At 33.1% G+C, this 17,946-nt stretch overlaps 1 protein-coding gene across 1 annotated transcript; it reads right to left on the bottom strand.

Annotated features, from left to right (window-relative positions):
• Nucleotides 1-433: 433 nt before the first annotated feature.
• LOC106334851 (ABC transporter A family member 7-like) lies at nt 434-1,047 on the bottom strand. The gene is made up of 3 exons (XM_013773233.1): nt 907-1,047; nt 635-835; nt 434-547 (listed from the first exon to the last, which is right to left on the bottom strand). The coding sequence occupies exons 1-3, from the start codon at nt 1,042-1,044 to the stop codon at nt 434-436; spliced, it is 453 nt and encodes a 150-aa protein (XP_013628687.1). The 5' UTR covers nt 1,045-1,047.
• Nucleotides 1,048-17,946: the final 16,899 nt, after the last annotated feature.

Below are 17,946 nucleotides of genomic sequence, written 5' to 3'. Positions count from 1 at the left end.
TTACAAATTTAAATCTACATTTTATTTATTTAAAATACAATTGTATAAATTCACAAAATTCATAAAATTAAAATATGAAATAAATGAAAATTGCGTCTGCGGCAACCAAACGAACATAACTAAATCTATTTTCTGCGTCTGCGGCTGCGGCTGCGGCAATGTCCTGCGTCTTAGAAACGAACAACAAGTTGCGTCTGAGGCTGCGGCTGCGGCTGAATCTGCGGCTGCAAAACGAACAACAACCAAAGGAATAGACGCAGCCGCAGCCGCAGACTCAGCCGCAGCCGCAGCCGCAGGAACCTGCGTCAATGAAACGAACAGCACTAGTGTTTCCCAGAGTAAGCTGGTTTACAGTAGGCATAAGGGAATCATAAAACAACAAGATGATTTTTTCTATATAGTGAACATAACAAAAAAATTTTTTTTTAAACAATTACTCGTGTTGTGGACATACACCCATGCTTGTGTATACTCTGTCCATATCCATGCATATGTCCAAACCTTGTACAAACGCTGACCCTGATGTCGGTTTCACAAGCCCAGTCATCTGGCCACAAAAGTACAACAATACTAAACTCTCTTATTCTAGGCAGAGGCTAAGCTCAAAAGATTTTCTGTCCATTTGGGTACTGACCATGTTGATGAATGAGGTCTTCCCGGCACCATTGGGCCCTAACATACCAAAGCACTCTCCCGAAGGAACAGCGAAAGACAACCCTCGAACCGCCATTTTTGGCGGGTTTCCATCCCTACCTGGATACTCCTTATTCATTTTGTTGCATACAATTGTATGGCTTATGCTCTGCTCAAGCATCAGTTTCTCAACTTTTTCACTCTGATTGCAACAATGTTATAATCAGAAACAAGTAGAGAACTAAAGAACATGGAATGTGTTGTGACTTATACCTCCTGAATGACATCTAGCTTCTCCATTTCTACGGCAACTGTAGAGACCTGGTTTTGCAAACAAGGCCTTTGTGGGGAAAGAAATTTCTCAAAAGGTTTTTTCAAGAAGAACAAAAGGCCTTTTCCTGATGAAGACATCTTATCGATATAGTATGCTGAAATAAGTAAGAAAAACCATTCAACTATAATGATGTAGAAAACTTTATCCATTGAGCTTTCACTTAAATCTTTCCACATCATTCCATTCCTCCCAGTCAAGTTTCCCTGAAAAGCATAATGAGAGAACTCATACAACCCGCGGAATAAAGAAAAGCCAGGATACAGCTCCATGACAAAAATCCAGTGTCCTGGAAACAGAAAGTGAAGACTTTGTTAGCATTGTGGTTAATAGTGAGAATAAACACGAACAAGAGAAACTGGAAGACATAATAAGTGATCTTGATAGCTTACTGGGATACGATAAATCTTCAATAAGAAACTGGAAGAGAAACCAGCCCAATAACCCAGATCCAAACACGTATATGTATCCAACAACTACAACAGAATGTGTTCCTTTTTAGCACCTACATGTTCATTAGAAAATTTCTAAAAGGTCTAACTTTTGTACCTGATGCTGTCTCAACCTTTGAAAATGCTGAGGAAGCTAGAAAGGCAACAGAGATTTGCAGATTTATGTAGAGAAAATAGAAGACAAAATGGAGGCTGTAGTCATTTATTGAGGACTCATATATAAATATCGTATAATATATTAATCATATCTCTCAATATGTGAATATTCCTTATATGGAGATGATACGAGGGCTTACCCACTTATGTATATAAACCTTTTGTGAGATTAATAAGACGGCACGAGATTGTATTCTCTCTTTGACATGGTATCAGAGCCACAAATGTTCATAGAGAATTAACCAGAAAAAAAGAGAAGAAAATTTTGCAGAAAGAAACGATGGGGACAAAGAAAGATGACGAAGGGCTTGCGGAAGGCGGCGCTGGTATGTTGACAGGGATGGAGAAGAAAACTCTGTCACCATTTTACCTTCATCCATCAGATGGACCAGGAAACGTGATAACGACGGTTCAACTAAAGGGAGAAAACTACGAGGATTGGGCAAAGCATGTGCGGAACGCCTTGCGCACCAAGAGAAATTTGGGTTTCATTGACGGAACACTAACAAAACCAGAAAAGGAGGATGAGATAGAGCAGGGTGCAGCAGGCCGCAGTGGAGGTCGCGGAACCTATGGACGTGCCCACATGGCACAAATGCCTCACGTCTTAGCAAATTCAGCAAAGAAGGAAAGTTCATACGATCGTCATTCTCTTCCGCAACTTAACGATGATCAATGGACTGCTCTTCTCAGTTTTCTGTCATCTCAAAAATCAGAAAATGCAGAGAGTAGTGAAAAGCTGAATGGTAAGAAAAAATATGCAGAGTTTATTATTGATACTGGTGCGTCGCACCATATGACGTGGAATCTGAGTTATTTGTCTAATATTACTGATATTGCTCCTTGTGATATTGGTTTACCGGATGGCAAGAGTGCCTTAGCCATAAAACATGGAGATTTGTGTCTAGGAGGAGATTTATGGTTAAAAGGAGTCTTATATTCTAAAGACTTGACTTGTTCTTTGATCTCAGTAGCAAAGTTGCTTAAAGCTGTTAAGGGATCAATTACATTCACTGATGAATTGTGTATATTGCAGGACCGTACTACGAAGACGCTGATTGGAGCGGGTGAAGAGTGCGGAGGGGTCTATGTCTTTAGAGGAGTCATCGGCACAAGGATACACAAGGCAATGAGTTCTAGATCTCATAATCTTTGGCATCGTCGCCTCGGGCATCCTTCTAGTCGTGTTTTATCTTATTTATCGAGTACTGTTGAAGTTGGAAAACTAGTTGAGTCGGATTTGAGTTGTGATATTTGTTTGAGGGCCAAACAAACCCGAGATTCTTTTCATGAAAGTTCTAATAAAGCTGATGGTGTTTTTGACTTAATTCATTGTGATATATGGGGTGCTTATCGGACATTGTCCTCAAATGGATCAGCTTATTTCCTCACAATAGTTGATGACTATTCTCGGGCTGTATGGATTTATTTACTTAAGGAGAAGAGTGAAGTTGCTGGAACACTCATAAATTTTTTCTCTATGGTAGAGCGCCAATTTGAGAAGAAGGTTAGAGTGCTTCGCAGCGACAACGGTGGAGAATTTATGTGCTTAAAATCATACTTCGGTAAGGAAGGAATACTACACCAGACATCTTGTGTATACACGCCTCAACAAAATGGACGTGTCGAAAGAAAACATCGACATATTCTAAATGTTGCAAGATCATTGATGTTCCAGGCAAGTATACCGATAAGATTTTGGGGAGAGTGTGTTTTGGCAGCTTGTCATGTTATTAATAGGACTCCATCAACCTTACTTCAAGGTAAGACGCCGTACGAGATGTTGTATGGGAAGACACCGGATTTTAGTCAGTTACGGGTATTTGGAAGCTTGTGCTTTGCCCATAAACAGTCTTGCCATAAAGATAAATTTGGAGAGAGGGGTCGTCGGTGTGTGTTCGTTGGGTATCCATTTGGACAGAAGGGATGGCGTGTGTATGATATCTAAAAGAAAGAATTCTTTGTTTCTCGAGATGTGGTGTTCAATGAATCTGAGTTCCCTTTTGCTACACTAGCTTCAGATGAGTCAACTCCATTGACAACACACTCATCTCCACAAGCAGTTGTGTACGATGAAGATTTTTTGGAGATTCAGAGAGTTTTATCTTCACCTACTGTTGAGGACATGGGGAGTGATCATATCGTCGAAACCTGTGTTAATGTAGAAGAAGAGGTTGTTGAAACTACACCAGTTACTGTGGAAGATACAAATCTGGGAAGAGGTCAGCGTATGAAAACCAAACCGACTCGCCTTAATGATTACATGGTTTATAATGCTTGATGCTCCATAGAACCTTCTCCACTCTCCCCTGCTCCGCCTAATACAGCGTCTTCGAGCCAAGGTACAGTACTATATCCGATCTCTAACTATGTATCGTGTGACAAATTCTCTGGTGCGCATAGTGCATTCCTTGCAGCTGTTACAGAAGGATATATACCTAAATCGTATGCTGAGGCAGTGAAAGATAAAAGATGGCGCAATGCAATCTCAGGTGAGGTTGATGCTCTTGAGACAAAGGACACATGGTTTGTTACAGACCTTCCACCGGGAAAGAAGGCGATTGGATGTCGCTGGGTTTTTACCATCAAATACAAGGCAAATGGTGAGATTGAAAGATATAAAGCAAGGTTGGTCGCGTAAGGAAATAGACAAGAAGAGGGAGTTGATTATGATGAGACATTTGCACCAGTTATCAAGATGACTACGGTGAGGACGTTTTTGAAAATAGCGGCTGTCAAGAAATGGGAGGTCTATCAAATGGATGTTCACAATGCATTCCTCCATGGAGATATTGAGGAAGACGTATATATGAAGTTACCTCCGGGGTTTGCTTCAAAAGATAAGAACAAGGTCTGTAAACTGAAGAAGTCAATATATGGACTGCGTCAATCTCCTCGTTGCTGGTTTTCTAAGCTTACTGCAGCTTTAAAAGGGTATGGCTTCGTTCAGAAGAAGTCTGATTACTCAATGTTTGTGTTAACGCGTGGAACTATGCGACTGTATGTTCTTATCTATGTGGATGATTTGTTGATTGGTGGGAATGATTCAGGCGAGATTAAGAAGTTCAAAGGATACTTGAGTCAGTGCTTTCACATGAAAGACTTGGGGCCACTGAAATACTTTCTTGGAATCGAAGTTGCTCGATCTGATGCAGGAATCTACTTATCTCAGCGCAAATATGCTCTCGACATTGTTTCAGAGAGTGGTCTTTTAGCGAGTAAGCCGGCTGCGACACCAATGGAACAAAATCACAAGTTAGCTACAAGTGAAGGAGCTTTTTTCGTGATCCAGAAGGATATAGAAGATTAGTGGGTCACTTGGTTTATCTGAATTATACTCAACCAGAGCTGTCTTATGCGGTGCATATCTTAACTCAGTTTATGCAACACCCACGTACTAAGCATTGGGAGGCTGCGATTCGGGTTGTACGCTATCTTAAAGGATGTCCAGGCCAGGGTATATTATTGAGTTCAGACTCTGACTTATCTCTCAAAGCATTTTGTGATTCGGACTGGGCGGCATGTCCTATAACTCGCAGGTCGCTCACAGGCTATGTTGTTCTGTTAGGAGACTCGCCTATTGCGTGGAAGACAAAGAAGCAGCCGACAGTATCGTGCTCATCTGCTGAGGCAGAGTATCGAGCGATGGGTTTTACTACACGTGAATTACTATGGGATAGGCAACTACTATCAGCTCTCGATGTCGAGCATAAGGGTCCGATGCGTCTACATTGTGATAATAAGGCAGCACTACACATAGCATCGAATCCAGTTTTCCATGAACGAACTAAGCATATGGAGGTGGATTGTCATTTTGTTCGAGATGTTATTCAAGAGGGTAAAATAGCTACAGCTTATATCAGCACGACGGAGCAGCCTGCTGACATCTTGACCAAGGCATTGGGTTCACAACAATTCGCGTACTTGTGTCACAAGTTGGGCATTCGTGATCTTTATACTCCAACTTGAGGGGGAGTATTGAAGACTCATATATAAATATCGTATAATATATTAATCATATCTGTCAATATGTGAATATTCCTTATATGGAGATGATACGAGGGCTTACCCTCTTATGTATATAAACCTTTTGTGAGATTAATAAGACGGCACGAGATTGTATTTTCTCTTTTGACATCATTTAGCAAAAAGAACTTAAGCCCTGCAAGGAACTATAGCTGCTATAACAATCACATAGAAAAACAATTGATCAATAATAGATGTGGAATGATTCAGTACCTATTGCTGACCCAAATATCATGAGGCATATAACGCATACTGTCGATATGTCGAGACAATAGGCGTAGGAAATCATCCAATATGGACCATCTCCTAGCCCGTGCATTTTCATTATAATTCTTAGACGCTGCTGCTTCTCATACACCAGTGTGGTCAAGATCACCTGCATATAAAACCCTTATTGTGATTAACCTCATGTCTTAAGCTTGATAACTTTTTTTTAAAGTCAACAGATTCTAGTCCCGAAAGTCCGTACATCCCCCATGGGGAGACACAAACCATTTTAAATTAACGTTTTTTAGGAGAGTAGATTGAATCCATGACCCTTTAGATCCCTATTAGGTAATCTAAGAGTGTTAGTCGTCATTTGCTCGTCGGTGAGGTTCATACCCTTTTGCGAAAGAAAATTGGCAAATTGTTTCTAAGATTTACAAGATGATCATAATGTAAGAGCCTGAAGCAGTCCACTTAAAATGAGCTTACAGGGAACAGAAGAAGAATAACCCATGTGAAGAAAACAGCACCAATCAGAGAAGCGATGTTTAAACGAAGTTTAGTTTCTGGTTTAGGCATTTGTTTGACAAACTAAAACAATATCCTTGTCCTTGGGCCTTTCAAATACTCAAGATAAGCATTTGACACCTGCAGTTTTGTAGAGTCTGAGAATCTGTTCAATAAAAAAATGGTGAATAAAATGATGTTGTTGAGTGTATCACTTAGTTTCTTACCAAACTAACTAAGCGGGGAACTCGGAGCAACTTAGGAGGCCTATTTCCTGAATCTTCCAGGTACGTTGCGTTATACCAGATATTCACATTGAAGTTAGTTTTATTTGTGTCCAACAGATCATATGCTAAGGCAACCAAAACATAAAAAGTAAATCATTCAGAAAATTTTATGTGCAAGCTAATCGATCATTACAAATAAATGACAAGTATAAGAACCTGCAACAATCTCATTTATCTTCCCTTCAGGATTTCCTTTCTGATAACCTCTGAAAATTTCACTATTAACCTCTCTGGAGCTATTTCTCCAAAGGTTCAACCCTTGAACGCATCTTATCTCTTGTTTCCGCAAAATAAGAACATAGTCAATCCACTTGAAAAGTATTTCTTCAGATGATAACTATGAGTAAGGACAATATGTTCTTCTTAACAATCTTGAAATATATGCATATGCTGTGAGATATGTTATCACCCTGGAAATTTTATACCTTTAGTAAAATTGAGAGGTGGTTGTCCAACTGAGAATGAAAAATTGGATTTTTGAGTGCACCGAGGTTGAAGGTTGTATATGAATCGATCTGATACAATCCCTGCATCAAGATAATTGGTGGCACTTCCTTTATATGTTGTAGCCTGAAAACATCAACTCAAAGTAAAAAAAAAAAAGGCGAAGTGAGAAGACAGAGAGATATTATTCACACAACAACAAAAAAATATCAACAGACAAGAGAGAACTTACCAATACATTTTCTGCTAAACTAAACAAGAGATCATAGTAGTTCGTTACAAAAGACCTCCTGAGAAGAAGATTTCTAGACAAAGCTGGAAAAAACATTAACATCATGAGTTCTATCAGTGTTGAATATGATTGAAGAATACCAAAAGAAGAGAGAAGCATGTATACTTGCGCCAAGAGATTGATTAGTCCCAGTTAAAAGTATAGTTACAGGGCAATTGTTTCTTTGCCTGCACGATACATCAGTGAGATTGGCATCAACAACACTGTACCGAGGAAGCGGAATAAGAACCAAAGGAGCTAGGCCATGGTTGTGGATTTGGGATGGCACAAAAGACTCCTTGATCACGAGTCGAATATTCTACACCACAGACCATTTGGCATTTTTCATCTCCGGTTTTGTGAATGCATTTACATCCACATTGGTTATCGAGTGACTTGTTGACCTGTGAATCAAAAAGAGCTTGAATACCCACTAAAACCACGCAGAGGTAGAAAGGGATCATGATGAGCCGAATGTTGCTCCTTATGTTCTGTTTCTGCAAAACAATTCAGTGGGATCATTCATTCATATTTTTTCTCACCATGAATGTTTTAGAAAAAATTTAGACCCTCGAATTTATAGAGTACTAGGTGTGTAGAAAAATTTAAAATATTTTTTAACAGATAAATATAAATTATATTTTAAAATAAATTTTTATTAATATTGTAAATTTTCTTTTTTCGTATCAATATTTTAATATAAATTTGATTTAATTAAACATAAAAATTATATGTAAGAATATGCATGTATATATTTGAAATTATAATCTTAGATAGATTTTTCCATCAATTTAATTTAATTAAATATATTAAATAAATTTGTAAAAGTTGCATAATTACCAAAATTAAAATTAAACAATATTTATAAAATTTGTAGATATATAAGAAAATAGTGATTTTACGATTAAATTTTTATAATTTTCTAAAAAAATTGTATTCATTTCTGAAAATTTTAGTAATAAAATTGTATAATTTAAAAATATATAATTAAATTATATTTCGAAATTTATAATGCCATATTTGAATATATTTATTTTAATGATGATTTATGAGTTATTCTCATATTATAAAAAAATTTCCAAAAATATAAATTGACATTAAATGTAATATATGAGTTATTACCATATTTTAAAAAGTTTACCAAAAATATAAATTAACATTAAATGCAATTGTCCATGACATATTAAGTTATAAGACATGTCATCAATTTCAATAGCCATGTCATATTTGTTTCGTGAAATTGATTGTAGAAATGACATGTGGCAAAATCACTTCGCAAATATAGTCTAGGGGATTCTACTTTTGCGCAATTCACAATGTTTAATAAGCAACAGGTATTTCAGAATGAAGGACAAGAAAAAATAATAAACTCATATATGCATGTATATGTAATTATGGATTTATGTTTTACTAGGGTAAACGAGGACGCTGAACCTGATAGGTTAAGTTTTTTCTAAGTATGGCATTGGCCTTCGTCAAGAAGCTGGCTGGTCCAGAATCGGCCATTAATGAAGCTACGCTAGAGCTTCCCTTATTTCTTCTTCTTCTTGTGTTTCTTTAAACCACCGCCAATTACTTAGGTCATTAATCGGATTTGATAGTTGAACTTGATTATTTTTATCAAAATGATATGATAAACTGTATGTTATTGTATAAGAGCATGATTATCATCGGAGGATTCTTAGGATGAGGTTCTTAACGGAATATATGAAACCGTCTCTTAATTTTTAACTAAAAAAGCTAAGAACTGGTTCTTAAATAAGAGTTTTAAGAGCCGGTTCTTAGCTTTTGTAGTTAAAAATTAAGAGACGAGTTCTTATATTCCGCTAAGAACCCCACCCTAATAACTTCCAAATAATCATATTCTCACGAAAGAAAAAAATCAACAATGGAACTTCAATAAAAAAATTCACGCTATTAGACCGAGTGATCCCCACGACTGTCTTATTGGTCAACCTGTGGGATTTGAATTTAATAAACTTTTGCGTTTGAATAATAATTTTTTTATATTTTGTTATATAGTTGATAGGTATTTTCCTGCACTATGTGCAGTAAAATTTTTTTTAAATATAACTTATATTTAAAAATAAATTTTATAAAATATTATATATTTTACTATTTTCTTACTAATATTTAATATAGATTTGATATATATTAAATCAATTTGTATAAAACTAATAAAAATAATATAAAATTGTTTAACTATCAAAAATTTAACCTAAACAATATTTATAATATTTGTAGATATATAAGAAACAAATGATCTTAAAATTATATATTTAAATTTTTAAAAATTGTAAAATTTTTTGAAAGCTTTAGTAATACAAATTGTATAATTACACAAACTAATAATATTTCAAAATTTGAAATGTTATATGTGAATATATTTATTTTATAGATGATATATGAGGTATTACCATATTTAAAAAAAGGCTACCAATATCAATATTGAATGTAATATATGAATTATTACCTTATTCTAATAAGTTTGTCAAAAATATAAATCAACATTAAATGAAATTATCCTTGTCATATTTTTCAAGAAGTCTTGTCATCAATTTTAGTAGTCATGTCATATTTATTTAGTTAAATTGATTACAGAGAGAACATGTAGCAAAATCACTTCGCAAATATAGTCTAGGGGATTACGTGTGCACACCATCAATGTGATCATATAGGCACGGTTACTTGGATGATAAGTAAGACGACTTGGTTTACTATTTTATGTTATATTATAACTATAGTTTCATAATTATAACTTGAGACAGTGTTCTTTGCAAAAAAATAAATTATAAAAGGTGAATTTACCTTATTAATTTTTAAATTCCATAATTATCAGATTATATATAATTTTAAAATTAAAAATAAATAATTGAAAAATTAAAACATAGTTGATTTTATTGGTATGCTAGAATAACAAATAGTAAAAGATCAATCAATGGTATTATCACAGAAAAATTAGAAAGGACAATTCTCCTAAATAGACCTATTTAATTTTTTGTCTCAAAAATGGTCTTTCAAACTAAAAATCAAATTAATAACCTTCATTAATAGATCAAAAGTTTAAACTACCCTCTCACTAATTTTAAAAAAAAAAATTGAAAAAGAGTCACGAATGACTAGGATGACGAGGAGATTCGACGTCTCCACCATCATCGCCTTATTCTCTCGACAACGCCGGAGATAAATCATGGCAAATCTACAGCCGTCGACACTCTTATCAGTCGAAAATCGAAATAGGCCATGTAAGTATTAAACATTTCCAATTCAAAATCAAAATCAGGGCTCTTAATTGAAAAATTAGATGTTTCACAAATGGATGTTTAATATTACTTCGTTTACTTTGAATTTTCGAACAGATAAGTACATATCTCAAAGAGATTGGTAACTATGCAACTCTCATCTCCTTCGAACAGTTTTTTTTTTCTCTCTGCCAAGCCTAAGCATCTCTCTCTAAGGTACTCGCTTTCTTCCTACTCTCTCAAAGGATTTCCTTTTGTGTGTGTTTATGTATTGTATTTGATTTTGTCTAGTATTTTTAGGCTAGCTTTTCTGTGGGATATGTCTCTGATAGGCTAGTTTAATACCATTGATAGCAGTTTATCTGCAAGGTAATCCTGTCTAGTCTCACGTCTAAGCATTTGATACGATTTGATGTTAACTTTTGGCATTTGAAAATTGCATAGTAAACAGCTACTACTGGCGATTTTTATTTACTCAAGAACCGAAATAATGATAATTAGCACTATCTATAAATTTAAGAACATTTTCATAAAATTTGCATAATTAATGATAACTAGCACCAACATTGAAGTAACAGCTTTTATTCTGATACACAAAGAATGATTTTATTTCTGTTGATCCAATACAAAGCTGTTACGATGGGGATTTAACAGCAAGAAAAGAATCATTGGTATGGCTGACCATTTGTAATAAACATGTCATAATTTTAATAAAGTATATAATTAATGTTCACATTCAAATACAATATTTCAGTATTTTACGTTCAAACAATGATGGATTTTTGTTCTAAAAGAAACAATAATGGATTTCAGTCACTATCACCTTAATTGCGGGTCAAGGTGATATATAGGTCGTCGATAATACAGTTTATTACTATGATACATTCAAATTTCACTCTAAAAGCCATGTGTCGTTTTGGAAACGTCCGTAGTTATCTTGTAATTATGGTGACTAGAGAGATATCTAGAGGATAGATGACAATTCTTAGAACTTTCGCGACATATTTTCATCGCTTTCGTGTAAACCATTTGAAACATTCCATATCGAATTGAAAAAAATGACAGACAATTTCAAAAACTCTCTGTTTTGGTCTATCACGTTAATCAATATCCCCTAAATATTATTTGTGAAACATTACAACTTCTTTTTGTACCCACATGTTATCACTAGAATTATTCTTAGAATTATTAGAGAAATAGGTTGGTCCATCTAATTATATAATAAGTTTTTTATTAAACTAACCATAAATTCATTACTAATGTCATTTATTATTTCCTTAAATAAAGATTACGGAATTGCTTAATGTGGGTAAAGTATATATGACAATTAATGATTTTGAATAATAAAGATCTGATAAAAAAATGTATCTTCTATCAAATTTTTTTAATTTAAAACTATTAAAATAATTTTTTAAAAAACACAATAACCATATTACAAAAATTTAGATTTTTCTGTATATTTTATATTTTGAATTTTAAAAAATGACTATAAATTACTAAAACTCTTAAAAGTCTCACATTCAAACTTTGCGATCCATGGTTTAAAATTTTTGTTATGACAAAATACAAATGATTACAAAATTATATAAATAAAAGTCTAATTTAATTAATCATTAAGATTTAAAATATATATGTATATATATCATTCTAAATTAAACTATAAACCATATTGAATAAATAAATATTTTAGTTTCAAAATTTACTTTGAATAATTTTTTTTATAAAAGTTTTGAACTAGCATTGATAATTTTTTTTTAAATTATCAATTACTAAAATTATTAATCCCACAATAAAATTTTTGTTATCAGTAATTTAAAGTTTTTGCTATTAAAAATACACATGATAAAAAAAACATATGAGTAGAAAGCATCATTTAAAAAAAAGATAGACATTAATATTAAAATTATACTACGTATGTTAATATCATTTGAATTTAATTACATATCATATCAAATTTTTTTAAAAAAAATGTTTGGATTAATAAAATTAATTTACACGTTCACACCAATTTAATTATATATGTAATAATTACTGACTTTTAATTATTCAATATATATTTATTATTTTATAATACGTAAGAACATATAATACATAAAATAATTTATATATATAATGTTTATTCCGCGCAAGACGCAGATCTTAATCTAGTTTAATGAGATTTATGATACATACCAATGTGGCCAACAGAGTAATTTTACGATACATACCAAAAAAATAGATTTATGTCATATTAAGAATGACTCAAGAGAATGAACTTAAAAATTAGAACGTGTGGGGCTGTAATTTTCCAAGACTTTGAAGAGTAATATGAGATAAAATTATAAAACCAAAAATTCAGTTGAATGAATTTCTAACTTTTTTTTAGGTACAAATTAAGTTGGTATGTCTGGGACCTCATGGTCAGATGGCAAGAGGAAAGACTTCGGACGCAAACACGTTTTAAATTCGATCCACATGTTGCGTGAAACTAAGTCATGTTGTTCTAGTTTACGGTCCATTTGCATATCCGAAAAGAGATAATCTATCCATGGGATACATTTTTCCTTGGAGATTAGTCTGGGTTCTTCAATAGATCCGGAATATCCCCAGATAAATTAAAAAAAAATTAAATTGTTATTTTGCTAACTATTCTTATTTTCATGAATTCCCAAACAAAATTGGATCAAAATTCATGATCTCTCCAGTTTTAAACTATAAATTTCGTCACAAGTCATGCGATTCTACAGTATCTAGATGTTATTTTTAAAATAATTATGGGAAATCGTGATTCAACTGACTAATCTCCTGAGAGCCTATCCACAGATGCCATATATATTTGATTGTTTGCAATGAAAATTAAATATCTTTATCGCCTAGCCACACATGTTTAGTGTCATGGAGTTCTTTCAAATCCGGTTCATTTATCTTATCAAAATTCGCCTACTATAAAGCATTCCAATGTGTGGTTTCTAAACGTCGTCTACGACATTTTTTCAATTGAATTAAACACTACTTGATTATTATTCTCAACTAAATGCATACGAATGAGTCAACTGCAAATGCTTGTATTTCAACGGCCAAATAGACGGAAGCTACGTATTAGCATAGAAATACAAATTTAAAAACGAGTAAAATATATAATTGTAGTGAATGGTTTGGACGGTCCATAATGCATGTTTAAATCACATTTTCTATATTAATATTGGATTCTATTCTAATAAGTTTGTCAAAAATATAAATCAACATTAAATGAAATTACCCATGTCATATTTTTCAAGAAGCAATGTCATCAATTTTATTAGCCATGTCATATTTATTTTGTTAAATTGATTGATTACAGAAAAAAAACATGTGGCAAAATCACTTCGCAAATATAGTCTAGGGGATTACGTGTGCACACCATCGATGTGATCATGTAGGCACGGTTACTTGGATGATAAGTATGACGACTTGGTTTACTATTTTATGTTATATTATAACTATAGTTTAATAATTATAACTTGTCAGAGACAGTGTTTTTTGCAAAAAATTAAATTATAAAAGGTGAATTTATCTTATTAAATTTTAAATTCCATTATTATCAGATTATATATAATTTTAAAATTAAAAACAAATAATTGGAAAATTAAAACATAGTTGATTTTATTGGTATGTTAGAATAACAAATAGTAAAAGATCAATCAATGGTATTATCACAGAAAAATTAGAAAGGGCAATTCTCCTAAATAGACCTATTTAATTTTCTGTCTCAAAAATAGTCTTTCAAGCTAGAAATCAAATTAATAACCTTCATTAATAGATCAAAAGTTTAAACTACCCTCTCACTAAAAAATCTTTAAAAAAATAGGAAAAAAATCACGAATGACTAGGATGACGAAGAGATTTGACGTCTCCATATCGCCTTATTCTCTCGACAATGCTGGAGATAAATCACGGCAAATCTACAGCCGTCGACACTCTTATCGGCCTAAAATCGAACTAAGCCATGTAAGTATTAAACATTTCCAATTCAAAATCAAAATCAGGGCTCTTAATTGAAATATTGGATGTTTCACAAATGGATGTTTAATATTACTTTGTTTACTTTGAATTTTTGAACAGATAAATATATATCTCGAAGAGATTAGTAACTAAGCAACTCTCATCTCCCTCGAAGAGTTTTTTTTTCGTCTCTCCGCCAAGCCTAAGCATCCATTTCTCTCCAAGGTACTCGCTTTCTTCCTAGACTCTCAAAGGATTTCCCTTTGTGTGTGTTTATGTATTGTATTTGATCTTGTCTAGTACTTTTAGGCTAGCTTTTCTGTGGGATATGTCTCTGATAGGCTAGTTTAATACCAATGATAGCAGTTTATCTGCAAGGTAATCCTCTTTAGTCTCACGTCTAAGCATTTGATACGATTTGATGTTATCTTTTGGCATTTGAAAATTGCAGCCTAGTCATAGTAGCTGCAACCCTATGGTGAAATGTCTATCTAACAAGGCAAGATCCTTAGTTACTAATCTCTTTGAGATAAATGTTTATTTATTTCTCTTATAAGATTGTTCTTTATTTTACTTGTTTAATTTCAAGAAGGATCTACAAACAAGTATCAGAGTTTAAACCACCTACAAAAATCTCATGACCATCTATAAAATTTGGTAAGAAATTTTGAATACCCAATGACACATATAAATTTTGGTAAGATTGTTTTTTATTTTACTTGTTTGGCTTACGCATGATGACATTGTTAGTCTCTTACTTGTGCTTGTGAAACTGTGTAGTTTTTTTAAATTTCAGGAAAGATTTGGATAGTTTCAGGAAAGCTTTCCAGAAATCTTTCCTGAAAATTCAATGTTAACAAATGTGAAAAACTTTTTGCTTGGTGTCTTGTTTGGCTTATGCATGTTGATATGTTTGGTAGACTCGTGAATTTGCTTATGACATTGTTAGTCTATTTCTTATGCTTGTAAAACTGTATAGTTTCTTAAACTCTTAGGAAGGATTTGGGTAGTTTCACGAAAGCTTTCCAGAAAATTCGATGTTAACAAATTTGAAAAACTTTTTGTTTGGTGTTTTGTTTGACTAACACATGTTGATATGTTTGGTAGGCTCGTGAATTTGCTAAGGACATTGTTAGTCTCTTTCTTGTGCTTGTGAAATTGTGTAGTTTTTTAAATTTCCGGAAGGATTTGCGTAGTTTCAAGAAAGGTGTTTCAAACTTCCAGGATAGCTTTCTAGAAAATCGAATACTTGAAAATTTGAAAAAAATTCTGGCTTGGTTAAGCAGGACAGCAATGCGATGGGAGATTAACTACCTGTCATGCTAAGACTATGTTTTTGAACTTTGATGTTGTCTTGGGCAAGTAAAAAGTTTGTAACGAATGATGACGACGCTTGTTTCATGTAGGTTGTTATTAAAGAAATTTTAGGATGTCTTGAAGTATTGTCAGCAATTCTATCAAGACAGTGTTAAAATTTGTTATCATTGTAAATTTGAAAAAGACATCCTATCTAAGATAGCTTATGGTACTTTTAGGATGGGTTTTCAGAAAATAAAATGAGTAAGCATAAGTCTTTACTTCAAAAAGGAATTAATTGTGAAAGTACCAGGATTGAACCTGAGAAATCTCATAAAGGGAATCCTAGTGTGCAGCCGCTATGCCAAAAGTGCTATAATTAAATCAATATAAACAACATATTTATATTTAATTAAAAACAGAAATTTTTTTTGTTCCTAAAGGGAATCGAAGGTGGGTTTAATGTGCGATACGAGTTGTGTAAGATTACAGGGCTAGCCGCTAGGCTACGGTGGATATTCGTTTTGCAAAGAAATGTGAACTTATTTATTCACAAAGATAATTATATCTTATCTAGGATACCATTTGTGATATTTAAGATGGGTTTCCAAAAATCTAATATGAAAATGGGATTACCAAGATACAAAACCACTAAGCCAGGATGTTATATCTCAAAATGAGTAAGCTTTTAAAAGCAATATAAGCAATTCTCTTGCTGATTGATACACAAATTAAAAAATGTTTTGATTCCATTAAGGAAAAAGTGACCATAAAACATGATGTGTGTTTCATAATACATAAATATTAGTCTTAAAACATAAGAGGGAAGTTGATAACATCAGATTAATCATCCATCCAACTTTTCCGAAGCTTTGGCCAGTCAGTTACTTTAACCTTGACATTAGCCAAGTTTCATTCGGCTTCAATGTGTTCTGCTGTTAGTTTTTCCAACTCATCAACGAAGTTAAAGTTTTCAGCCTTGATAATGACATCAAGCAAATCAATTTGCGAATAAATAGATTTTACTTTGCTCGAAGCCTCATTCCATTCAGATTCAGATTGCGTTTGTTCTTTGACCAAGCAGAGAATCGACCTGTAATTCTCCTCGGTTTCCTTTTTCTCTTCGTTAACCATAAATTAAATATTATAAACGTTGGAAAAAACTTTAAAATTTCTGGATGGGTATCCAGAATAGTAGAATATAAGTGTGTTTCTTTCTACCAAAGAAATTAACCTAAAAAAAATGAAATGAGATCAAAAACTAAGGATTGATATCTGCATATTTAGAAAATTTCAAATTTTGATTTGAAATTTTGGAGGAAAAAAAAGAAGAAATATACATCTACCAGGATTCGAACACAAGATCTCTAGGGAAAAGGGGAATAAATTGTTTCTACTAGGCCAGGTGTGTTTTAATTGTTTGTTGACATAAGTAAATGAATATAATCCATTGATTTTTATTCAATTAAAAAAATAAAAAATGATCTGATTCCAAAGGGAATCAAACGTGGGATGAGGCAAATGTTTCAGTTTCGTAAGAGAGGGTTTAGCCGCGAGGTTGAGGAGAATCATCTGGTAGAAGCTAAAACATAAATGTATTTAATCATAAATTTTATATTATAAACGTTAGAAAGAACTTTAAAATTTCTGGATGAGTTTCCAGAATAGTTGAATATTAGTGTGTTTATTTCTTCCCCTTTTAGTGTGTTTATTTCTTCCTCTTTAAACTAAAATCTTTAGAGGCCATCTTCATCAAATCTTCATACTGAAGATCTTTTTCTATGTAAATAAAAGATGCATTCCTATTCTTATCAACTTTAAACTCTCACTAGAGAGATTCTTCTGAGCTCCATTGTCCTCAAACACAAAAAACTTCAGCCATAGTTCGAAAATATGTTAAAAAATCACAAGCAAATCTCAAAAAGACCATCCACAGAGACATTTAAATAAACTTGTGAGTCTAGAAGGTGAAGATGACGACAATCTAATCTTAAGTTTCAAAACAACTTGAAAATCCAATTACAGAGACATTTAAGTAAACTTGTGAGTCTATAAGGTGAAGATGACGACATCCAATCTTAAGTTTCAAATCAACTAGAAAATCCAATCGCAGAGACATTTAAGTAAACTTGTA

Source organism: Brassica oleracea, chromosome C1, assembly GCF_000695525.1.
Source record: "Brassica oleracea var. oleracea cultivar TO1000 chromosome C1, BOL, whole genome shotgun sequence".
Taxonomy (NCBI): domain Eukaryota; kingdom Viridiplantae; phylum Streptophyta; class Magnoliopsida; order Brassicales; family Brassicaceae; genus Brassica; species Brassica oleracea.
Note: the sequence above shows the minus strand (reverse complement) of the source record. Positions and strands in the feature narration are given on the sequence as shown.

Bases quoted from the DNA above. Each gene is read 5' to 3' on its own strand.
- LOC106334851 (XM_013773233.1), bottom strand. From the start codon at position 1,044: ATGTCTTCATCAGGAAAAGGCCTTTTGTTCTTCTTGAAAAAACCTTTT. The intron at 836-906 runs GTATAAGTCACA...TGTTGCAATCAG, and splicing joins AGCTAGATGTCATTCAGGAG to AGTGAAAAAGTTGAGAAACT. The intron at 548-634 runs GTCAGTACCCAA...TTTTGTGGCCAG, and splicing joins AGACCTCATTCATCAACATG to ATGACTGGGCTTGTGAAACC.